The 26,487-nt window shown below is 41.5% G+C and overlaps 1 protein-coding gene across 4 annotated transcripts in view; it reads left to right on the top strand.

Moving 5' to 3' along the window:
* The window catches only part of NDP (norrin cystine knot growth factor NDP), a 146,303-nt gene extending 138,058 nt beyond the window's left edge, over positions 1–8,245 (top strand). For all 4 annotated transcript variants that reach the window (XM_056560719.1, XM_056560718.1, XM_056560720.1 and 1 more), the window contains one exon: positions 7,612–8,245. In XM_056560719.1, coding sequence (XP_056416694.1) covers positions 7,612–7,839 — 228 coding nt within the window. In that variant the 3' untranslated portion in view covers positions 7,840–8,245. The remainder of the gene's footprint in view (positions 1–7,611) is intronic.
* Positions 8,246–26,487: the final 18,242 nt, after the last annotated feature.

Genomic DNA, 26,487 nt, shown 5'->3' with positions numbered 1-26,487 from the left:
CACTCCTGAGACCCTCTGAAACCTTTACTGCTCTGCCCCCTAGTGATGACATAGGAGCTACACAGTCCAGGCCTGACTCTGTTCTCATTATGCGTCCCCAAACAGGGAGACTCCAGCTATTGCTAAACTACAGCCCCCATGATGGGAGTTGTAGTTTATCAACAATTGGAGGCTCCCTGTTTAGGAACACGCTGCATTATGTGCACGCTCCGCAGGGGAGAGCACAAAAAATGTACTAACCCATATTTCTTGTTTTTCTTTTCTTCTAATTTCAGATACGTGAATGCGGAGGACTACGTCAGATTCGGTGGACTGCGACGTGTTTTTTAAATTTCTATAAAATGGTTAACAAGGTCTGTGGGGGAGTGTTTTTTTTAAATAATAGTTTTTTAAATTTTTCGTGTTTTTTATAATTGAATTTTCAGGCTTAGTAGTGGAAGCTATCTTATAGCGCTAACCTCCAATAATTACCCCGGTACCCAGGGGTGTCGGGAAGAGACGGTACCAACAGGCCTGGAGCGTCAAAAATGGCGCTCCTGGGCCTAGGCGGTAACAGGTTGGTGTTATTTAGGCTGGGGAAGGCCAGTAACAATGGTCCTTGCCCACCCTGGTAATGTCAAGCTGTTGCTGCTTGGTTGGTATCAGGCTGATACTGAAAATAGGGGGAACCCTATGCATTTTTTTTGTTGTAAATAAATAAAAAAACCTGTGTAGTTCCCCCATTTTTTCAATATCAGCCAGATACCAACCAAGCAGCAGCAGCCTGATGTTACGAGGGTGGGTGAGGACCATTGATACTGGCCCTCCCCAGCCTAAATAACGCCAGCCTGTTACCACCTAGGCCCAGGAGCATCATTTTTGATTCTCCGGGCCTGTTCCCAGAACCCCTGTGGTGGTGGGTATCGGGGTAATAATTGGAGGTTAGCGCTAACTGATTTTGGGGCTAACGCTAAGCCCCGGCTTAGTAATTGACTCTGTCTACAAGACGGCTTCCACTACTTAGCCTGAAAAGTCTATTATAAAAAACACAACACATGGAAAAAAAATAATAAAAAAAAACACTCCCCCACAGCCCTCGTTAACCCTTTTATTGACATTTAAAAAAAAACGCTGTTCATCGTCCCAATCCACCGAATCTGACGTAGTCCTCCGCATTCAGGTATCTTAAATGAGAAGAAAAAACAAACAAAAAAAGGTTAGTACATTTTTGGCGCTCTCCCCTGGGGTGTTCCTATGCAGGGAGCCTCCAATTGTTGATGTCTGCCTACTGTATCCTGTATATGCAGTCATCTATAGACAGCTGTATATACAGGATAGCGCACAAAGACCCAGAACTGCTCAGCAGCAGTGTGGCTTAACTCTTTCCTTGCTGGGCTCCTGCATAGTTTAAATGTAAACTATGGACCACCGTATACTATACAGCCGGCGGAGGTAAGTAGTGATGCTCTGCACCCTGCATATGCTATACATCACTCCTCACCTCCTTACACTCTGTGGACCGGGTGCTCTGCATCCGACCCATGGAGTGGTACCCTGAAGACAGTAAAAAAAATTGCCACAGGGTACAAAAATGACTGTTTTCACACACCAGCAAAAACGCAAGAAAAAAAGCAAGAAAAACTGACAAAACGCAGAAAAAAGCTGTGACAGTTTTTCTGGCGTTTTTACTGGATGACAAGAAAACTCAATGGAATCCTGACCTCAAAGCAATAGAACAAAATCTGTGTACACGTTTCCTGTGAGCTGCAGCTCAGGTGTACAAATAGAAATGTGTGGAGATTTAGAACTTTGCACAAAATTTATCGTGTGCATTGCACAAGTATGGTAAATTTGGTGCAATTGCTAATTGATAAATTCCTCCAGTGTCTTTTGCAATCAACTCTATAGAAGTACACTTTGCAATATGTTGTATATGGTAAAATCTTCTTCCGTACTATGCCTATGACATGTTCCTGCCAGAAACTATGGTAACGTTATTAACTTCGAAAGGTTTCCTCTGGGTGGGGAGCCATCTTTTTTTAGACCCATTTGCTCCTGTTGTAATTATACCCCTTTAGCATGATTTATAGCGCATGTAACCTCTCTGCTCCCTAAGCACATGGAGCAGATCAGTGAAGAAGGCCATGCCAAAACTCTCAATCACTCTGAGGGGGTGTGGTTACAATTGGAGCAGACTGCACTAGAAGAGGATGGCTCCCAGCCAAGGGGACTACTTACGGGCCTGGGTGAGGACATCTTTCAGAGTTCATGTTGGGGAAGAGAAGGGTTAGATTTTAACGGCTTGATCCTTTAGTTCTTGGGAAGAGAAGATGCTGCAAGAAGCTTCCCTAACCTCTCCCTGGATGCCTCCTCAACTCTTCACCGATTGAGAGCCACTAGGCAGTACTGCCTAATTTACATATATGTTTAAAGTCTGATATCTTGGTGTTAGTTAATAAACTAATAAGAGGTATGTACAGATTCAGAGTTAAATGTTCTTGCTTGTACCCAATGACTGGTCCACATAAAAAAATAATAATAATAATAGGGCTGCATGGCGAGACTAAAATAAAAACAAAGTTCAGAATAGTATTCATAACGCTAACATTGGTTGTTAATAATATGTTAATAAAGCAACACACAGCAGCGTGATGAATTATACATTGGTATATATGGGATAAAAGTAGATGTACAACAGAATTAATATTTTCAATGTTTTAAAATATTAATCATGATGTATTTAATTTTTGGGTACTGGTAGAGATATCCTATTATCACCACTATTCACAACATTGATTTACAATAAAATCCAGTAAATGTCTATTTTCTTTGTTTGCTCTTTTTATCTAGATTTTCCACTGTTAATGTGAGATAATAAACGGAATCTCTATTTTCCATTCAATTATTTATTTTAAAGACATGCCCTATATTTTTCTGGAACATTTGCAATTGATAAGCGGTTCATGTAAAAACAGAAATCATAATGGATAAATATGAAAAAAATGCTTCACATTTAATGGTAGTCAACGCTAATATCAAGACTTTTTACCATAAATGCAATGAGGGCTTTACAATAAAAGTTTACACAGCAGGTACTATCACAATAAAAGCCATTTAGCTATCAATTTCGCCTTGTAAGCTGTGTTTGAACAAGGACATTGAAAATCCTTTCAAGGTACCAGGTGGCTGGTTTCCCGTTCTTTCGTTTTCTCAATATTAGGTTTGTATCCTGTGCTTTTCCATTTTATGTTTCTTTGTATTTCAAGCTTATTATTTTTAACACTTTGTGAGAAAGAATCTTTAATGTTATACCATACATTTTTCCATGGTCCTAGACTTTATTAAAGAATTACAAACTGTCTATGATAGATTTGGAAATACTAAATGGTTAGTACTGAGTACTGAGTTTAATCATGAATAGTTTTATTAGATGGAAGTCTGTATTTGGTCACTTTATAATATGAGTAATACAACCGTGTTCATATTATGGCCTTAAAGGATTACTCCTGTATAAAGAAAAAAAAATATTGTAATCAACTAGTGCCAGAAAGTTAAACAGATTTTTAAATTACTTCTATTTAAAAATCTTAATCCTCTCAATACTTATCAGCTGCTGTATGCTCCACAGGAAGTTTTTTAGTTCTTTTCTGTATGACCACAGTGCTCTCTCCTGACACCTCTGTCCATGTCAGGAACTGTCCGGAGAAGGAGAAGTTTGCTTGGATGGAATTTGTTTTTGCTCTGGACAGTTCCTGACATGGACAGAGGTGTCAGCAGAGAGCACGGTGGTCAGATTATACAACTTCCTGTGAAGCATACAGCAGCTGATAAGTACTGGACGCTTTTTAAGATTTTAAAGCTTACCTCTGATTGGTTGCTCTGGGCAACTTAGGCTAGGTCATTATCTGTATCAGACACTCAGTTCAGGGCCTCAGTTGCAATTTCCATTTAAGATCTCAGGAGACCCCATTTACTGTAATGGGTTATGTCTGGGTTCCATCTGTTGTCCTTCATTTTGCAAGATTCTAAGGGTATGTTCACACTGAATATTTCCTGCAGAATTCGGCAATTGGAATTACGTGCTGTGAACATTAGCATCAGTGTGAATGGGTCTTCAGCGAGACCCGTTCACACTGAGGAATTTCAGTGGCGAACAATTCCCCCTTTTCAATGCAAAGAAAGAACATATTCATTCTTTGCGCGGAAGTCTGAGAGCATTGCATAACCATCAGTGGTGAGGGCACGATGCACGTGGTCCTACTGCTGAAGTATTTTCGGTGGTGTCCATCAGATGGTATCTCCGCTCAAGGAGTACTGTGAGCGGAGAATCCACAGTGTGAACATATCCTAAAAAGGGAACAAAAAAATATTGCCTGCTGCCTGTATAGCCCCACATGATCCCACATCCCGCACAGCGAACGTCTGCACAATAAAGATACAAGACTTCTGAACAGTGAGTGCTCTCTTTCCTTCTTTTTTCTATGTTGTGGTTTTGATATTATCTAAAGTATCCAGAAAAAGACCTGTGAGCAGCTTGTTTCTGGCATTGAGACAAGGAACGGAATAGAGAAGGTGCCAAGTCCTTATGTCTTTCAGTGTTTGATGGATTTCTAATATGATAATTAACAGTATGGCAGGAAATATTTTAACTGGTTCAAAAAACAAGACATTCCCCCATCCTAGTCTTAACCAGACACATTTTATTATGGTCTTCGCAGGTTTTGAAACCATCTTTTGTCTTCTTTGTTTATCGTTCGACTAGCTGAGTACCCAGCGTTGCCCGGTTTTTCCTTCCTAATCCTTGTTGGGGAGGAAAATAAAAGCTTTTGACTTCATATCCCGTCCTCATATATTGTTGTCATATCCCAACCCAATATCCAGTCCTCTGATCCCGACATCCTATCCCGACATCCTATCCTGACCTCCTATCCCGACCTCCTATCCCGACCTCCTATCCCGACCTCCTATCCTGACCTCCTATCCCTTCCTCCTATCCCGTCCTTCTATCCCGTCCTCCTATCCCGTCCTCCTATCCCGTCCTCCTATCTCGACCTCCTATCCAGTCCTCCTATCTCGACCTCCTATCTCGACCTCCTATCTCGACCTCCTATCCCGACCTCCTATCCCGTCCTCCCATCTCGTCCTCCTATCTCGACCTCCTATCCCGACCTCATATCCCATCCTCCTATGTCGACCTCCTATCCCGACCTATTATCCCATCCTCCTTTCCTGTCCTCATATCCCGACCCGTAATATGTGTACCAGATATTGAAATTTCTCCAGCCGTGCGGAAGTTATGTGGGAACATACATTTCCCATTGATTTGCATGGGACTTTAAACAAAAACCCCGACCCTCACAAATGGGGGTAGTTAAGGGTTAAATTAACTATCCTATATTTTAAGTGGACATATAAGTAACATGTAACCAAGTATTATCGACATATCTCCAGCCGTTTTGAAGTTAGGCAGTAACATATATTACCCATAGACTTGTGTGGGACTTTAAACAAAAACCCCACCCCTGGCAAATGGGGGTGAGTAAGGGTTAAATTACCTATCCTATGTTTGTTTTTGACATATAAGTAACATGTTTGCCAAGTTTCATGTTAATATCTTTAGCCATTTGGACGTGATGCTGGAACATACACACACACACACATACACACATAGAGTTTTTTATATATAGATTTTTTTTGTATAATATGTTTGTGATATTGTGAAAGTAAAAGATTTTTTCATAGCAGAAAAGTGCACTAAAATTTCAATCATCTTAAAAAACGGGAAATCTCTAAATTTCTAAATTTCAAAACAGCGGGAATCACCTTTTAGCCTTAGTTACAGAAGGAGCTATAGCTTCCTGTAGAGTCGGGCTGAAGCAGAAAGCATCATGGCTGCCTCCTAGATTGTATATACTCTGCTTATTGAGTAAACTGTCCTTGTCTTTTGCATGAGAAGTCCAGCTGTCTCTCCTGTGGAAAAATCCTTTCAGAGTCATATGCTGACCGGCTGGATGTGTTAAAGGGGTACTCCGGTGGAAAACTATTTTTTTCAAATCAATTGGTTCTAGAAAGTTAAACAGATGTGTAAATTACTTCCATTAAAAAAACGCCATACTTCCAGTACTTATCAGCTGCTGTAGACTATAAAAGAAGTAGCGTTTTGCTTTTCTATCTGACCACAGTGCTCTCTGCTGCCACATCTGTCTGTGTCAGTTACTGTCCAGAGTAAGAACAAATCCCCATAGTAAACCTCTGCTGCTCTGGACAGTTCCTGACATGGACAGAGGTGTTAGCAGAGAGCACTGTGGTAAGACTGAAAATAACTACTCCACTTCCTCTGGAGCATACAGCAGCTAAGTACTGGAAGGACTAAGATTTTATATAGAGGTAATTTACAATTTTTTTTAACTTTTTGACACCAGTTGATTTGAAAAAAAAAAAAATTCCACCTGAGTTCCCCTTTAAGTCATTTTGTGGTTTGCAAGTAGCATAAATTTAACTTTTTTACTTTTTTGTACTAACTAAATATTTATTGTTCCAGATCTGAAGATACAAACTTACCATCTTTAAGAGCTTATTTGTTGATATTTAGATATTGTTTTAGTATTGAACCAGGACATTGCTTCTATTGTTAAACTTTCCTTTTTAAATTTCATAAAGTGTTGGCAAGTTTCTGTTGAAAAAAAAAAAGAGGTCTTATGTAATGCCATAAGTAGGCAGCTCATTTGAGGGATTGAGGACAAAGGGGGAGATTTATCATTGCCTTCCTGACATTTCATTGGCTGAAATTTGATGCAAAATTTTTTACGTACTTAGTTTTTGCACAAAAATATTGCACAATTTCTAAATAGACAGTTTTGGCAAAAGTGACTGTGAAATGCAGTGCTTTATTCTTGACTATGCAGTAGATGAGATTCAATAACTACATCTTTTTTAAAAAGGCGCAAAAAAAAAGTATGTGCAAACGTTTGAAAAAAATATGCAAAATTCATACTTTTTCTGTCTTCCCTTAGAAAAATAACATCCTACAGAAAGTTCGGAGGTGATTTTTTATTTGTGCAAAATTTGTATGTGCACCATTTTGATAAGTTTGGCGTGCATAAACCAAAAACACAGCAAAACAAAAAAGGCTGTGAAGTGTAGCAAGAAGAAGAAACAAAAAGTAACGAAGCACTCACATAATGGACCTGTGTCCCGAGGCAGGAAAGTCGGTTTCAATCCCGGTCTTCCATAGCGGGGAGGCAGTGGATGGTACCGGGGGAGTCTCAGACCGGGATTGAAACCGACTCTCCTGCCTCGGGACAATGGTCCATTATGTGAGTGCTTTGTTACTTTTTCTTTCTTCTTGTTGCTATATTGAACATACACTTACGCATACAAGAGCACCACAAGACAGTCAGGTTGGTTCCCTGTAGTCCGTCCAGGTAGTTGCTGGATAAGCTATTAGTGATGCCTGTTTTTCGACTCTGCTGAGCCGTGATTGGTTGTTATAGGCAAAACCAGTCAGTTTTTTTTTTCAGACTGATTGACAAATCAGGGGACAGTAAAATTTTTTTTTTCTTTATCATTGTGTTTTAAGAGTCCTAACAGAGAATGCATTTCTTTTCATTACACTTTATCTTTCATTTATAGATGGTGTTGCTGGCCCGGTGTGAAGGACGCTGCAGTCAGACATCCCGTTCGGATCCTCTTGTTTCCTTCAGCACAGTATTAAAACAGCCCTTTCGTTCCATGTGCCATTGCTGCCGGCCACAAACCTCTAAGCTGAAAGCAATAAGGCTCCGCTGCTCTGGAGGTATACGGCTCACTGCCACATACCGCTATATTCTCTCCTGTCACTGCGAAGAATGCAATTCTTAGGACACATTTTACAAATAACTGGATTGGGAGTTTTCAAAGCTGACGGACAACATCAAATTATGTGATTTATTTTTATTAAGTGTTATTTGTGAATTAAATATAAAGTGATACAAATAATATTGTCATACAGTGTTCAATGAAAATGAACCATTCTCTTATTGTAAAAGTTTCTGAGGGTTCATTACTTTTCTGGTCTAGATTGTATATGTTCCAGTGTATGGACCATGAGCTCACATTATCATTATTTTCTGTACAAAGTATGTCTCTCTCTATGTATTTTTTAATCATTTCAATTCCAGGTTTAATATTAGAAAGTATGGGTGATTGATGAAAATTGAATGGCAGGTTAGGTTGAAGAAAATAAGTTGGCATACAAAAATGGACTGACAAGAACAATAAAGTGATTATTTCAACAATGGAATCAGCACATTTTGTACAAAAACTTTTATATATGTAACTTTTTTCAACATAATTGTGGATTGTAAGGTTTTGCAATGACAGCATGTGTAGTTGACTTAAATGGGCACTGTCAGATATAAAAACTTTTTATATGTTGTACATCTTGGCAAAACATTAAAGGGGTAACAGTGGAAATTTTGTTTTTAATCAACTGGTGCCAGAGAGTTAAACAGATTTGTAAATGACATCTATTTAAAATTATTAATCCTTCCAGTACTCATCAGCTGCTGTATGCTCCAGAGGAAGTTATTTTCTCTTTGAATTTATTTTCTATCTGACCACAGTTCTCTCTGCTGACGCCTCTGTCCATATCATGAACTGTCCAGAGCAGGAGCAAATCCCCATAGCAAACCTATTCCGCTCTAGACAGGCCCTGACATGGACAGAGGTGTCAGCTGAGAGCACTGTGGCCAGACAGAAAAGAAATTCAAAAAGAAAAGAACTTCCTCTGGAGCACACAGCAGCTGATAAGTACTGAAAGAAATAAGATGTGTAAATGGAAGTAATTTACCAATTTGTTTAACTTTCTGCAACCAGTTGATTAAAAAAAATGTTTTCCACCTGAGTACTCCTTTTCCCTTTCTAATATACTTCATAAGAACATTTTATTTCCTTTGCATAGAAATCATGGTTTTGTCCAAGCTGAAGCAGAGGCATGGACAAAGTCCAGTAAGTTAGGGTGGGTTTGCCCTCCTCTGTGCTCTCTTCTGTCTGATAGGGCAGGAGAGAGCACAGAGGAGTCCTATCAGAAAGAAGAGAGAGCACAGAGGAGTCCTATCAGACAGGAGAGAGCACAGAGGAGTACTATCAGACAAGAGAGAGCACAGCGGAGTAATATCAGACAGGAGAGATCCCAGAGGAGTCCTATCAGACAGGAGAGAGCACAGTGGAATGCTATCAGACAGGAGAGAGCACAGAGGAGTACTATCAGACAGGAGAGAGCACAGATGAGTACTATCAGACAGGAGAGAGCACAGAGGAGTGCTATCAGACCAGAGAGAGCACAGAGGAGTGCTATAAGACAGGAGAGAGCACAGAGGAATACTATCAGACAGGTGAGAGCACAGAAGAGTTCTATCAGACAGGAGAGAGCACAGAGGAGTGATATCAGACAGGAGAGAGCACAGAGGAGTGCTATCAGAAGGGAGAGAGCACAGAGGAGTGCTAGCCCACCCTTACATATTGGACTTTGTCCATACCTTTGCTTCAGTTGGACAAAGCCATGATTTTGTAAGCCATGATTTTTACAAAAAGGAAATAATATTTTCTTATGAAGTATATTATAAAGGTTAAAGCGTACCTGTCAGATCCAACAAAATAATTATTTAATATATCACTCAGTACCTAATCCTGACCATGTACATTTTTATGTGTCCAGCACCTTTATTAAAGGGGTTATCCAGCATAAGGTGATTTTAGTACGTACCTGGCAGACAGTAATGGACATGCTTAGGAAGGATCTGTGCTTGTCTTGGGCTAAACGGCTATGCAGTGAGATCACCATAACACTGTGGCTAGCTTTCTGTGAACTTGTATTTCCTGTTTTCTGTTTTCTTGTTTGCCTACAAATCCCATGATACCATTTTCCTCCTTCCCACACATCAGCTACCCCACACATTGAAACTAAATGAGCTGCAGACCTGTGGTTTTCAATCAGGATGCCTACAGCTGTTGCATTACTTGCAGATTGATCCCTCCACCCATTGAAGCAGACAGGCTCCCTGTCATCAGCTGACTAGTGAGTCAGGTCTCGATCGCATTGCAAGCTGGGAAAAATTTCGAGACAGCAGTCATTTTGTATGCTGTTAAAAATAAATATTGGGGTGAAAATCACATAAGAATTGTGAGAAAACCATCACACACAGGTAAAGACACTATATTATGAACTACACTAACTTTACAGCCACTGTAGCATAGTCAAATAAAAAAAAAAAATCCCGGAATACCCCTTTAATTTTTTTATTACACTTTAATTTAGCTCACTATTCTGAATTCCTCTCAAAGGGAGGGGGCGTGGCCTCACTGTGCAGGTCTCCGCCTCTCCCTCAATATATTGTCTGCTCACATCTCCCCTAGCATTAGCAAAACTACAACTCCCAGCTTGTCCTCACTGACAGTAGTGGGACACAAGCTGACAGTGGGAGGATTTTTCCTCAAGCTGTGAGCCCTGCGCTTACAGCTGTCAATCAAGGAAGTGTGTCCATGGCATAGGTGATGATGCATGGACACAGCAGGACTAGTATGGGTCCAAGCAGGCAGGGGGGGCAGTTGTTTGACTGGCTTTTTTAGTATTAAATACTGAAAATTTTGTAATGAAAGCCATCAGAGAAAGTTGTGTAGTTCTTTCCAGTCTGACTACAGTGCTCTCTGTTGCCACCTCTGTCCATGTCAGGAACTGTCCAGAGCAGGAGAGGTTTTCTATGGGGATTTGCTCCCACTCTGGACAGTTCCTCATATGGACAGAGGTGTCAGCAGATTGCGCTGTGGTCAGACTGGAACTAAATTTCCTCTGTAGTATAAAGCAGCTGATAAGTATTGGAAGGATTAAATAAATAGTAAGTAATTAGCTAATCTGTTTAAAGGGGTAGTCCAGTGGTGAAAAACTTATCCCCTATCCTAAGGATAGGGGATAAGTTTGAGATCGCGGGGGGTCCGACCGCTGGGGCCCCCTGCGATCTCTCTGTACGGGGCCCCGGCTCTCCGCCGAGATAGCGGGTGTCGACCCCCGCACGAGGCGGCGGCCGACACGCCCCCTCAATACATCTCTATGGCAGAGCCGGAGACTGCCGAAGGCAGCGCTTCGGCTCTGCCATAGAGTTGTATTGAGGGGGCGTGTCGGCCGCCGCCTCGTGCGGAGGTTGACACGCCCCCTTCCCGCCGGCTGTCGGGGCTCCGTACAGGAGATCGCAGGGGGCCCCAGCGGTCGGACCCCCCGCGATCTGCAGCTTATCCCCTATCCTTAGGATAGGGGATAAGTTGCTCACCACTGAATCACCACTGGACTACTCCTTTAACTTTCTTGCACCAGTTGATTTGAAAAAAAAAAATTCCACAGAAGAATCCCTTGTATAATAATGGTCTATTCATATGTGGCAGAGAGGCCTTAGGGCCCCCATACAGCAGAGCCAAGGATTGGCTTCTACCCCAACACCTCCTGTGGCAACACCTTGGTTAACAGCATGTCTAAGGGGTTTATTTGTTATTAATTTTCAAATACTTTAATTATGTAGGCCAAAAGATTATCCTTTTTGCTTGCATTAACCCAATATATATGCCTATAGTTCTTAAAAAATGTGTGTTTCTGTGCTTTGATACAATTGTATAACTAAAAACCCTATTATCTAAATTCCTTTTTTTAAATGGAAGTCAAAAGCAAACATATGTTACTGTATAGACACATAGTTCCATATGTCCGGGTTACATGTTTGGCTGACTATTATACACTGTCATGCTAAATATATATATATATATATATATATATATATATATATATATATATATATATACACATACATACACAAATATAAACATTAACTTATTTAAGAAAATTTTCTATGATAAACACATGTAACGCTAAATGAATCATATAGTGGGATATTTATCAAAACCTGTGCAGAGGAAATGTTGACCAGTTGTCCATAGCAACCAATTAGATCGCTTCTTTAATTTTTCATAGGCCTTTTTAAAAATTAAACAGGCAATCTGATTGGTTGCTATGGGCAATTGGTCAACTTTTCCTCTACTCAGGTTTTTGTAAATCTTCGTAATAGTTACCAAAAAGCATCGGTATATAAAGAAAAAAATTCTCACCATCATACTAGCAAATCGAAGGAGTCTGGCTCGTGCAGGTGACCTACAAGCTAGCCAATGCTGGTTCCAAATATAGCATATGGTCACAGCACAGAAGACCAGAGATCAGGATATTAGGAGGTTCAGGGATTTATTATGCACCACATAGTGTACAAATGCAACGTTTCGGCATTTTGATAAAGGCACATTGCCGAAACGCTGCATTTGTACACTATGTGGTGCATAATAAATTCCTGAACCTCCTAATATCCGGATCTCTGGTCTTCTGTGCTGTAACCATATTATCAACATCATACTGTTACTGACCATTTTCTGTATACTTGGACCAATATTAACAAGATTACCAGTATACAAGGAGGAATAATATTATCATACATATTACCATCATACAGTTACTGACCAAATCCTGTATACTGACCAATATTACCAAGATTACCAGTATACAAGGAGGAATATTATCATCATACATATTACCATCATACAGTTACTGTACAAATCCTGTATACTGTGACCAATATTACCAATAATATTAGTATACAAGGATGAATATTGTCACCATACATATTACCATCATACTGTTACTGACAGAAATCCTGTATAATGACTAGTGTTGCTCGCGAATATTCGCAATGTGAATTTTATTCGCGAATATCGCATATTCGCAAATTCGCGAATATTCGCGAATATAGCACTATATATTCGTAATTACGAATATATATTTTTTTTTTCACAGTACACATCACAGTGATCACCCCTCTCTGCTTCCAGCTTGTGTGGTGTAAAGAAGGCTGTAATACTACTGTGTGAGACTGGTGTGCGAATTTTCGCATATGCGAAAATTAGCATATGCTACTTTTCGCATATGCAAATTTTTCCTTATGCTAATTTTGAATATGCAAATTTTCGCAAGTGTTAATTTTCGCATTCGCGAATTTTCACATATGCGAAAATAAAACGAGAATATTACGAATATGCGAATATTTGCGAATATATGATGAATATTCATCCATATATTCGTGAATATTCGCGAATTCGAATATGGCCTATGCCGCTCAACACTAATAATGACCAATATTACCATTAATATCAGTATACAAGGAGGAATATTATCACCATACATATTACCATCATAGTGTTACTGACCATATCCTGTATACTGACAGCAATATTACTGATATACAAGGAGGAAATATTCCCTCCATAAAATTACTATTTAGTGGTAATATACTGTAAGCTCTACACAGGCTCTGCAGACTATATAAGTGATTACATACAGTTACATGTGACTCGCAGGTGACATCTTTTGTAATTGTAGTCGTTCCCTTTTCCTTTTCTTCTTCATCCAGCCCAGACTATCATGATGATTTCTTCCAGCCACAACTTGTCTCCGCAGAACCTGCCAGACAAACGTTTTAGGCTACGAAATTTTTTAGCACCTACAGCGCTTCAAACAGTAATAATAACCCCCTGGGTGTCCCACACAGTAGAATGGGTAGATAAATGGGTTGGTGAAGAGTAGGTAGGTCCGCCTCATTAAGTAGTTAGATTGCTCCAGTAGGTAGACAGGTCCTTTCACATAGTTTCCCATTACACAAGGGCCCCAAGTAGGTCAGCGCCATCTGTAGGGAGGTCGCCCTGTAGATAGCTGCCCCCTATAAGTAGGGGCTACTTCCTGTAGGTAGGTCCCCTGTAAATAGTAGTCCCTTGTATATAGTGGCAGTCCCCTGTATATAGTTGTAGCAGACTCATTTAGGTTGTAGTAGCAGCAGCCCCCTTTAGGTAGCAATAGCTACAGTCCCCTTTAGGTACTAGTAGTAGCCCCTTTAGGTAGTAATAGTAGCAGCCCCCTTTAGGTAGAAAAAGCAGTAGCCACATTTAGGTAGTAGAAGTAGCAGCCCCTTTAGGTAGTAATATCAGCAGCCCCCTTTAGGTAGTATGCTTTAATCTGCGGTCAGCAACAGTCAGATAGGCATGGCTATGCCCTGCGGCTGCCACGCCCATCCCCTGTCTGTCAGTGCTGGGACCGCTGTGTGATTACGCGCACGTCCCAGCACATGCGCCCCTGATCATTCTTACGTACGTGCGCTCCCTCTGCGCACACACAACTTTAGAAAAAAAGATCAGTGTCCATTCTTCTGTCTTCTTTTGGCGAGGCACTTCGACACCTAGAGGCAGAGAGTTCGCTCATCCTCTGCCTCTAGTATTACGCAGGCACACTAGGGCCATCGGAAGTGAGCTCTGAAAACTCACAACCCGCATGTAAGAATTATCAGGGGTGCATGCGCTGGGACCTCTGGGTAATCACACATTGGTCCCAGCACTGAAATATATGGGAATAGGCGTGGTGGCATCGGGGCATAGCCATGCCTATCCGACTGTTGCTGACCACGGCATACAGCAATTTTTTTGCCTGATCAATGCTGCTAAAAAGCAGCAAAAGGTATGACGCAATTGTATGCATCTGTGTCACCCTGAAAATAGTTTATGTGGGACAGTTGCCCTTAATCTAGTAAAATCAGCAACCCCTATTGATGGAAAAAAAAAAACAGAAAAAAAAGCATACTCACCTGCCCTTTCAGTGGTGAGTTCCTCTTCTGCTGCTGGTGTCTGATGGCTCCCCTCCTTACAATGCCCAACGTGAGGGTCCTCGTAAGGACACATGCCTGCGCGGCACATCAATTCACCAGGCAGCTCATGTCACATGACTGAGCTCTTAAAGCGGCCACTGCCGGTCGCCGCTTTAAGGGTACATTCACACAAGCGGATTTTTGCAGCGTATTTCACACTGCGATGTGCGAGTCGCAGTGTGTCTGCTCGTCGTGGTGTATTGCCGCTACGAGCAGGCACATATAAAGACAGCATAGAGTGGGCCTTCACCAGAGGATTCGCAGCATATTTACGCTGTAAATCCACTCGTGTGAATGTACCCTAAGAGTGGCTGCCGGCTGGTGGCCGCTTTAAGAGCTCAGTCATGTGACGTGAGTTGGCTAGTTAATATAGACATGCCATGCAGGCATGTGTCCTTACCAGGCTCCTCGTGTCAGGGTCAGCTCGTGTTCAGCTCAGAGCTGAGGCAGCAGCACAGGCGGCCGGCCTGGCCTGCGCTGCACATAACTGCACATAACTCTGCTTTAACTACAGTAACCGCCAGCTACCTATCTTAAAATGGCAGCCGCAGCGGGCAGCACTGCATGACACCTATGTGTCACTGTTAAAGGGCAGCCGGACGGCCCTGCCCTGCCCACCGGGAGAAACATGCCACAGCCCAAGCCCCTGGTGACTTCAAGTCATTCAACCATTTATCTCCACCACAGCAGCAGCATGACAGTAGTTTCAGCCAACATTTCAAATAGACCCAACTTGAGCACAAACTTTCTCTATTAGGGTATGTTTACAGTGAAGAATTGTCGAGGCACTCTTGCTTAAAAATTCCGCCATGGAATTTCCTTTTTTCCGCGCTGAATTTGTGCAGAATTTGCGCAGAATTTTCCGCGAGGAATACAGGAGGAAACTTTTTTTTTTTGCTGGACAAGAATTACCAATTATAATTACCCTTTTTTTTTTTAGCATATTCCACACAGAATGGCGTCGGACTAAAGAAAAAAATGTCATTAGTTTCAATGAGACAAAGACACGGATTTCGCAAGAAGAAAAAACATGTTCATTCTACATGTGGAACGGAATTCAGCAACGGAATGAGGAGCGGAAATACAGTTAAGCATGAGGAGCGGATACACAGTTAAACTCTATTGGGTTTTTCACTGCTGACTGAATTGGAGAGGAATAAGCGAGTGGAATTACTCGAATAAATTCCTTAGTCTGAACATTCCCCTAAACTCTCCAATTCCTTAAGTCTGGGAGAATTTTTTGTGAGCCATGCTTTTATTATCAAGAGTTTTACACTTTCAGATCCAAAAACTTTTTATATGTTGTTACTGATGAAAATTAAAGACCTTTTATGATATGGTTGTTAACATTTTTAAAATACTTAATGAAGAGCATAGCTCCTAAAAATCCCACTACTAGGGGTCACCATACCTACTGGGACACTAACCAGTCTTGCAGCAGCATCAGGCTTTTCCATGAATCATGGACAGAAGGTGAAATATGGACAAGGCTGCATAAGCAGACACACCAATCACCTCCCACCACCACAAGGGAGGACACCCCCTTTCCCTGAGAGGATTTCTAACACTGTGAGCTAATGAAATGAGGTATTTTTATTATAAATATAGGCTATAGAGGCATACAAATTAAATGTAGGTATTAGGTACTGAGTAACATATACTTTTTTTTTTGTGGGATCTGACAGGTACGCTTTAACCAACAAAGTGTTATATACTCTAAAATCCCCAGTGTCTCCCAAAATGTAAATTTTCACTGGACCAGATATTTGATTTGAAAGTTTGGTTTCCACTTGACCTGACAGGTTTCTATTTGACCAATGACCTGTCGCCAAAAGTGATGAAGTTTGAATCATTCTCAATATTTATTAATTATACTTTCACTAACATTTTTCAGGCAATAATGCCTACTATCTGAGATGGGACCACCTCCTTCTCCTATGTATGCCTGATCCTGGTCTGAAAACTGATTGGTGCCTCTCTCACCAAGAGTTTGTACACGACCATGTGGACTGTATTGCTGTCCACATAGATGGCAATACATTTCTGTGTGGTTCCACCAAATGTTTTTGGCGATGTTCTAAGAAATGCATTGTCATCTATGGGGATAGCAATGCAATCTGCGCTGTCAGCACTGATCACCCTGGAAATATTCGACTGAACTTATAGAAGGAGATTCCATTGTGTGAACCCAGGCTAAGAAAATGTAATTCTTTTGTAAACATTGTAATTCTATCCTCCCAACTCCTGTGTGCATTTTAAATTTGTATATACCATTTCAAATTATTATTACTCAATCCATACTTAATCTTAATCAAATTCAATTTGACCAAATGCCTTTGAGAGAACATATACCCTACATAACTAACCCTTTTCTTCCCAGAATTTAGAACTTATGTAAAAGTCTTTTAAGTTTTGATAATAAAGGTATAAAACCTAAACATCCCTTAAATTTACAAATTCTCTTAAAAACATTTAACACCTTATCAAACAGTGCTGCAAATGGATCTATATCACCTTCCTCCTCCCTCAAACTTCCTGATTCCAGTATTACTGATAACCTCCCAAATTCTTTCAGATATAGTCAATAGGTACGGAATTATAGGTTGAAGTTGATGAACTCTGGTCTTTTTTCACCCTTATGAACTGTGTTACTATGGAATTATTTCAATGCATGATCCTCTGCAGGTTTAATATAAACAAAAATCAAGAAGGGGCAAACTCTCTCCCCCCTCCGGTAATGTCCATGCTGTATAATGTAAAAAAAAATTATAAAAAATTTATAAAAAGTAAAACCTAAGCAAAAGTGGTACTGATAAAAACTACGGATCATGGCGCAAAAAATGAGTCCTCATACCACCCCATATACGGAAAAATTAGAAAGTTGTAGGTGGTCAAAATAGGGCAATTTCAAACATACTAATTTTCTGAGAAGCGCCACCACCTAAGTTATGATGCTCTGGATAATAAGATAAAAAAAGGAACAGTACCATTTGGTCTTTTCATAATTCAATTATACATTCAAAATAAGAAACAATAAATAAAAATATAAATATAAAAATAAAATATACAAACTATTAATGAAATATAAACATTTTATTTCATGCTTTTTTAAAACCAATAAAAAAGAGAGCCCACAAAGAAAAAAGGAAAGACAATCGGGGAATGGTATTGAGAGCTGAACATGCACACAAATAGCTGAATACAAATAAATCTGTATGCCCAATAAATTCAGCACCTAGGTGGTACATGTGATAAATGATCATGTAATAGTGTCTATTCATTGGCATAGTGGCTTAAAAGCCCCAAACAGTTTACACAAGTAACAATTCTTAAGCACTATTACCAAATCATTATAGAATGACAATTGTATACAGATACATATACATCTAATAAAATAAAAACAATGTCCATAAGGGTACATACAGTGTAGAGCAAGGCAATACTTCAGTATCCCAACGGTCCTGAAACATTTTGTACGGATTCTTTATTATTAGCTGTTTGCTGTAACTAGAGATGAGAAATTTTTGAAAAATTTGATTCTGATGATTCGCTATTTCCGGGCTACAGAGAGCCTCAATAGGGGGGTAGAACACTTTGCCTTGCTGTAACACGCATAAGGTGTGTGAAATAATACTGTTATTCAGTATGACATGCAGATTCTTTTGGAAATGTCCTTCATGCCATGAAGTGTAGTGACAAGAGTTACCTTCCATTCTGGACTTCTTACCTGGCTTTTATGGATCAAAATTATTTATTTAAATTCTATAAAATTTTATTTCAAACTTTACAAGTCACTTTTCATAAATTATAATAAGTCTTTAAAGCATGAGGCTGTGCACTTTTCCAGCATTATCTTCACCTTTTCCCTACAAATGCCACTAGCCTTCCTACAACGCACAAGGGGGGAGATTTATCAAAACCTGTTCAGAGGAAAAGTTGCCCAGTTGCCCATAGCAACCAAACAGCCTGCTTCTATCATTTTTAACAAGGCCTTTGCAAAACGAAATAAGAAATCTGATTGGTTGCTATGGGCAACTTTTCCTTTGCACAGGTTTTGATAAATCTCCCCCAATGTTTCCAGCCTCACTCAAATGCCTCCAGCCCCTAGCCCACAAGCACACACAATGCCTCCTGCATTAGCCCACACAGTGACAGAGGGGCATACAGGGGTGACAAAGGAGTGTACAGTGGTGAGAGAGGGGTTTAGAGGGGTGACAGAAGGGTGTCCAGCAGTTACAGAGAGGTTACGAGGGGTAACAGAGATGTGTAGAGGAGTGAAAGAAGGGTGGGGGTGCACTACCTGAAGCTGAGTAGGCCTCTGCCCCTTCCCTCCATCCACATCATTCTTCTGAGGGACCAGGGAGAATCCAGAGTCCAGAGCTGCTCCACTGAAGAGGGAGGATACATGAGGATCGGATCTGCAGCATCACCCATCCCTGCACTGCACACAGACTTCCCTCCTGCATGGCCTGCATGCCTGTGACTCACAGCTGCGCAGACCTGGGCAGAAAAATCATCAAATGTTAGCGCCATATTTCCCACTAGAGTATCCTAGCACCCTGGTTGGGAATCAATGCCTCAGTGTAATGTGTGCTGGATCCCTCTTGCGCCCCCTTGCAACAGCGCACCTGAGGCGATCGCCTCACTCGCCTCATCAGAGCTACAGCCCTGATTACAGAACATGCAAGTGCAAAAAATACAAACTTCAAAAAACACAAAAATCTGTGATAAAAGTGCTGTAAAAAAGAGGTATTATATGTAACAAGGTCATCAAAGGTGGATTTAAAAGGGGGGCAGTTTAAAGTTGTAGAAAGTTCTGCAACAGTCCGTTCCATAAACCTGAGTGAGGGGAACTCTGAGGACAATGTGCTCCAGTACACTTAAAACAGTATTTGTCTACAACACCAGCAGGTGTGTACTTTTGGCTGGCCTTTCACAGTATCTAGGCCCTTAAGACTTTAACAGGAACAAAATAGTACACAACTGAGATGTACGTATGTGGTATGCACTTATGAAGGGATTACAAGGCGCTCCAGTACGCTTAAAAAAGTATTTGTGTATAACACCAGCAGTACACATCAGTGCGGCAGCACACAGTCGCTGTGCACTACACCCAAAATTGCACTTTCTCTCTCAATCTCACTTACTTCTCTATCAGTGCTTCTAGGCAGGATTTGGGCTTGAGCTGAATCGGTACTTTTCTGTGCAACAAACTGTGCAACACACTGCTCTCTGTCCCTCTGTGCAACAGAATGCTGATGTGATTAGGAGGTGAATCGCTGCTGGAAAAAAGCTTTTCTGGCCAAAACACAGCGCTGTCTGTCCCTATCTATATCTCTGCAATGAAAGACTGAAGTGACTGGCCTCAATATGGCTGCCAATTATATAGGGCTGTGACATCACAGGGGTGACTGGCTGGTGATAGGCTGCATGCTACATGTGATTCAGGGTCATCCTGCCTACCCTTGTTCCCGCCTTCCCAGGATTTCTTGCCCCCATGTCCTCACATGTGGATCCACCATTTTAGATGCCCTGGAGCCTGCACTGCACTAAATGGAGTTTAATAAAGCGATTTGCGCGATCGAAACACGGTGATATTCGCATACCTTGCAAATAGAATTTTCTCTGAAATTTGTTACGAATTCTGTTTCGTCAGATTCGATTCGCTCATCCCCAGCTGTAAGGTATGTTAAAGGGAAACTGTCAGCCCATCTACATGCTATGAGCTGCACACATGGGGGGAGATTTATCCAAAAGTTGATCAGTAGCTCAGAGCAACCAATCAGATTGCTTTTTTCATAGGCATTTTTAGAAATTAAAGAAGCGATCTGATGCCCTTTTCCTCTGCACGGGTTTTGATAAATCTTTCCCAGGGACTCACAAATAATTGGTAAACAAAGTTGTTGGCATTTTCATTATTCATAAAAACATTTTTTTGTCTTGGCCTTATGAGTCAAAGAGGCGGGGATAAGCTGTCTTGTCATTTCCCCTCAGTGCTGAGTCCTGTATACAGGTAATGCCTGCACCATGCATACTAATGAGGTTTAGCACAGCATCACACATGGACCTCATCAGTATGCACAGTGTATGCACTTAATCTGTACACAGGCCTCAGTTATGGGAGGTGAGTCCTGCATATAAATCATGGTAAGGATAAAGGTGAAGCAAGAGGGTAAGCAATTCTGTGGCTCTTCAGCAGCTTGGCCTTGCCTCTTTAATTCTTTAGCCCAGGACATAAATGATTAAATGAATTATGAAAAGACCAACAACTTTACAAAAGGTACTTCAAGGGGGTTGTTCCGCAAAAACTAACCTATCCCTTTAATTGGGTTGTTCAGCGAAAACTAACCTATCCCTTGGGGTGTGATCGCTGGGGTGTGACCTCTAGGACCCTCTGCAATCTGCGGAACAGGACCCGGCTCTTAGTAAGGAGCACATGTGTTAGACGGCACATGCTCCAATTATTTCTATGGGAGTGCCATAAAGACCAAAGTACAGCAAGTCGGATCAGTTACTTATCTTCTATCCTGTGTATAGGGGTTAAGTTAGTTTTTGCTGGACAACTCCTTAAAGTTTTATTTACTAATTATCTATCAGCCCATGCCTATAGCTCCGGCGCTTAGACATCTTATCTCCTATCCAAAGGATAGGGGATAAGATGCCTGATCACGGGGGTCCCGCCGCTGGGGACCTCCGTGATCTTGCACGCCACACCCCGTTAAAATCAGTCCCCAGAGCATGTTCGCTCCAGGTCTGGTTACTGTCGATCACGGGGCCGGAGCATTGTGACGTCACGGCTCCACCCCATGTGACGTCACACTCCGCCCCCTCAATGCAAGCCTATGGGAGGGGGCGTGACATCTGTCACACCCCCTCCCATAGACTTGCATTGAGGGGGCGAAGCGTGACATCACACGGGGGCAGAGTCGTGACGTCACGATCTTCCATTCCTGTGGTCGGGAGCCAGAACCTCCAGCGCTGCCGGAAGCAGATAAAGGTGGGTGCTGCATGCTATATTGCGGGGGTCCCCAACGGTGGGACCCCTGCAATCAGACATCTTATCTCCTATCCTTTGGATAGGGGATAAGATGTCTAGGGGTGAGGTACCCCTTGAAAGAATGCAGACAGATTCCCTCATTTCACATTACAGAACAAAGGAAATAATAACGTGTATTGTGCGTGAATTAAAGAGAGATTTTTTTCAAATAAATTCTTAGCAAGAAGAAAAGGAGAGTTTAGTTTTAATAAATAATGCTACAATGCTTTAAAACACCTCCATTTTGCTTAAATGGATGTTACATTGAATTTATTTTTTCTGGATTTGGTGTGAAAACCCAAAGGGCAGAAACAGTTACTGATACATTTGTTTTAATTTTCATGGCTGAATGAAACATTTTAAAACAAACCTTGAAGTTTTTGTATCAGATAGATCCAGAGTCCTGATTGGGTGAGAGTCTGGAGAATAATGTATTTGACTCATTGACATAGTGGCAATATATTTAACTGTGCTGCTCAGAGATTGTCTTAATTCATAATTCCCATTAGGGCTAATAATCTAAATTCCAAATAATATAGCCATGTGTTTTTACACACACAAACGTTGGAAGAACATAAAAAACTACATGCAGATGTTGCCCTTGGTCAGCTTTGAGCCAGGGCACTAGCTTTGCAAGGCATCTAAAAACTGTTATAGAAGGACATATTTTTTAATACATTTACTACAAGAGATTATGAATTATCCTGCTTAACTTTACATTTAAAAAATATACAATATGTGTTTTATTAAGCTTCATAAACGATATGTGTTTCATTCTGTAATTTATCTGTCCAAAAATAATTGTCTTTTCTTGGCTTTGCATTTGTTTGGAAAACCAAAGGGCAGAAATAATTTCTGATACACTTCTAAAATGTTTAAATTCATATGTCCTATCAAAGGAATATTTGAAAAGAAAAAAGTAAAAAAAAAATAGAATAAATAATTGTTGGTTTTGTATCTGATGGAGCCAATCTAATAGACGACAAAAATATAGTATTGTCACAAGTTGTACTGGTTTTAGCTGTTCAAACTGTTTTTGCTTCAATTACCCCTGAGAGGAAATTATTTTCTACTTATCTTTATTGGGACATTTAGGGAAGAATGAGGTGTGTTTTTACCATGTTGCCTTGTGCTGAACAATGCTGCAGGCAGAGGAGCAGACAGGGAATGATTAGAACAGCTGAAATGTTCTACAGAAGCTGTGGGCACAATACTGGCAGGAGTTATGTGGGAGGGAAAAGGCAAGTAGGGAAGGTTGAGGAAAGCAATGCATTCTGGAAATTGTAGTACTGAGCAACTGCTAGACCAGGAAGTAGTAAGGTAACATAATAAGGAAATGGAGTACATATCACCCCCAAAAAATAGTTTTTCTTGGTTTCAGAAATGGGCAGACTGGAGACTGGTAAAGAATGACCTGTGCTTCTACAGCAGTGTGTGTTTTTTTTACCTGACACTGAAATATTCCTTTTTAGGAAATCTGTCAGCTCTATATCATGCTATATCATATAGATATGGTCTTTTGATAACAAGCAGGGCTGGTTTTACAGGGAACCAGTCAGCAGATTTTAGCATATACAGTGGTCCCTCAAGTTACAATATTAAAGGAGATATGCAGCATTAAACTTTTATGTCTCCCTGTACCAGGGCTACAATAACAAATAAAACAAACCTTAACTCACCTTCCTATGCTCCCCCGCTGCTCCGGTATTGGAATCCCGTTCCTCCGCTACCGCTGGGTTCCGTGCATCATAGGCTCGAAATGTCACGCACAGGGAGACGTAAAAGTTTTATGCTGCATATCTCTTTTAATTGATTCCAGGACGACCACTGTATGTTGAAACCATAACTCTATGGAAACCTGGTAATTGGTTCTGAAGCCACCAAAATGTCATCCAAGAATAGGAAAAAGTGAGGATTAAGCAAAAATAAGTAGATAACTAATACAAATAAAGCAAGTCCTTACATATAAAAGAAAGAAAGATCTGCTGGGAGCTGTAAATCACTGTCTATGTAGAGGATAGGAGCTTCTTTAGGGTCCTGTACAGTTCACACAGTGTCCCAAAAAAGTAAAATGGATCCACCCCTACCTGGTGTCCAAAGGAGAAGCTAACCCTGGCACAGGTAAAGAGTAGTACAGAACATGTAATACCTCCCTGTACTGTAGGGAGACGCTACCAGACAGCCAGGCAGTGCATGCACTTCAGTAATACCAGTAAATGCCCATTATGATTGGTCAGTTCTTCCAGCCACTGACACTTCCAGCCATTAACATGTGAGTTGAGTCTGGTTTCAAGTTACAATGGTCCAGGAAAGACCATTGTATGTTGAAACTATTGTATGTTGAGGCCATGGTAAGTTGAGGGATCACTGCATAACATGTGACAAAGCATTATATATGCTAAAATCTTTATCCTCACCATCCCTGTGGGGATGTTTTTGCACACAGGGATGTTGAAGATATGAAGTTATAAAGTCCTCTGGGCAGGGACTTGATAGATGGCTGGTGTCACCGCTTTGCTTCGTCTTCTTAGGGAGCAGAGCAATGACGCGATTTTGTGGATTTTGTGGATAACAATATACTGTTATCCACAAAATCAGCTCAATTGTGTCTGTTGTGTAGAAGACAGACCTCTAGCTCATTGTGAGATCAAATTAAATGCTGCCCACACAAGATTATGGAGGTGGGTAAGGGTAAAGGGGAGGAGGGAGATGGGAGTGCAGCTCTCAGTGAGATCAAATTACAGCTGCCCACACAAGACTATGGAGGAAGAAAAGGTAGAAGGGAGGAGTGAGATGGTAGAGAGAGTGCATGAGGAGACATAGAAGCTACAGACAGTGCAGAGAGGCAGAGAGACAACTTTGTAAGTAAGAAATCTTACCACGGAACTGTATTCACAGTTTAGAGCACTCATCACTGCTTTATTATGCCTTTCATGCTGTTGTTGCTCTTTAAAGGGGTACTCCACTAGAAAACATAATTGTTTTTTAAATCAACTGGTGCCAGAAAGTTAAACAGATTTGTAAATTACTTCTATTAAAAAAATGTTAATCCTTCCAGTACTTATCAGCTGCTGTTATGATCCACATGAATTTCCTTTCTGCCTGACCACAGTGCTCTATGCTGACACCTCTTTCCATTTTAGGAACTGTCCAGTGTAGGAGCAAATCCCCATATAAAACCTATCCTGCTCTGGACAGTTCATAAAATGGACAGAGGTGTCAGCAGAGAGCACAGTGGCCAGGCAGAAAGGAACTTCAAAAAGAAAAGAACTTCCTGTGGATCATAACAGCAGCTGAAAAGTACTGATAGTCTTAAGATTTTTTTTTTATAGAAGTAATTTACAAATCTGTTTAGCTTTCTGACACCAGTTGATTTAAAAATAAAAGTTTTCCAGTGAAGTACCCCTTTAACCTGTTGGGAATGGAGGGTGTACCTGTACGCCCTCATCCCGCTCCCCTTCTATGACACGCGCTCAGGTCTGCCGCCGGGATCCTTGTCTAATGCCGAGCATCACTGATTGCGATGATGCCTGGCATTAACCCCTTAAACACTGCGATCAAAGTTGATCGCCGCCTCTAAAGTGAAAATAAGAGTATCATGGCAGCTCAGTTGGGCTATCTGACGCCGGGACCCGTGTATAATGACGAACATCACTGATCACGGTGATGCCAGGCATTAACCCATTAGTAGTGGTGATCAAGGTTGATTGCCACGTCTAAAGTGAATGTAAATGTATCCCAGCAGCTAAGTCAGACTGTTCATGATCACGGCGGGGAAATCGCGGTGTCCCAAACAGCTGAGAGGACGGGGGAGGGTCCCTTCCTGCCTCCTCTCCATACGATCGGCGATCTTCTGCTCCATGCCTGCTCAGCAGGCTGGAGCAGCAGAGCGCTGATAACACTGATCAATGCTATGCTATGGCAGATCGCCACCCCGTTTCTCCGGTGCTGCTCTGCTTCATGCTTCTTGAGCTCGGATGGTCACACTGCATTCAGCGTATCATCGGCCGCAGCGGTGTCCCGCCTCAGCCGGTGATAGTCTGAGCTCACTGTCATGTGAGGCTCCCAGGCAGCAGGGAGCAGGCGGGGCCTCGGCTCCTTACATGACAGAGTGCTCAACCTATCACCAGCCGAGGCAGGACATCGCTGCGTCCGGCAATACGCTGACTGTAGTGGGAACATCCGAGCCTAAGATGCATGAAGCAGAGCAGCACCAGAAAAATGGGATGCCGATATCAGCGCAATGGGGGAACGTAGGAAGGTGAGTTAAAGTTTTTGTTTTTTTTGGCAGCCCAGGCACAGGGGAAGTGAAAAGTTTTGGGCCGCAGTTCTCCTTTAACCTGAGCATAGAGACACAGAAGTATAGGATTCCCTCCTCTGTGCATGTGCTGTGTATGGCAGACAGCATAGGCATTAGGTTCTGAAGGTTTCTGTCCCTGCCTATTGCCCATCTATCCCTAACCCCCTCCCTGCCTTTATTTTTTTTTTTTATTATCTTAAAAATGGCATTTTGTCTGCCTGGTAGTGTGCTCACTACCAGGCAGACTTCCCCAGCAGGCACCACGTCACTGATGCCTGCTGGGGGCCGAGTTCCGCCCATAGTTCTCAGGACAGGGTGCCTCCAGCTGTTTCACCACCACAACTCCCAGCATGCCCTGACATCTATTTGCTGTCAGGGCATGCTGGGAGTTGTAGTGGGGAAACAACTGGAGGCAC

This window comes from Hyla sarda, chromosome 2 (genome assembly GCF_029499605.1).
Source record: "Hyla sarda isolate aHylSar1 chromosome 2, aHylSar1.hap1, whole genome shotgun sequence".
NCBI lineage: Eukaryota > Metazoa > Chordata > Amphibia > Anura > Hylidae > Hyla > Hyla sarda.
This window is presented reverse-complemented; position numbering and strand designations above follow the sequence as displayed.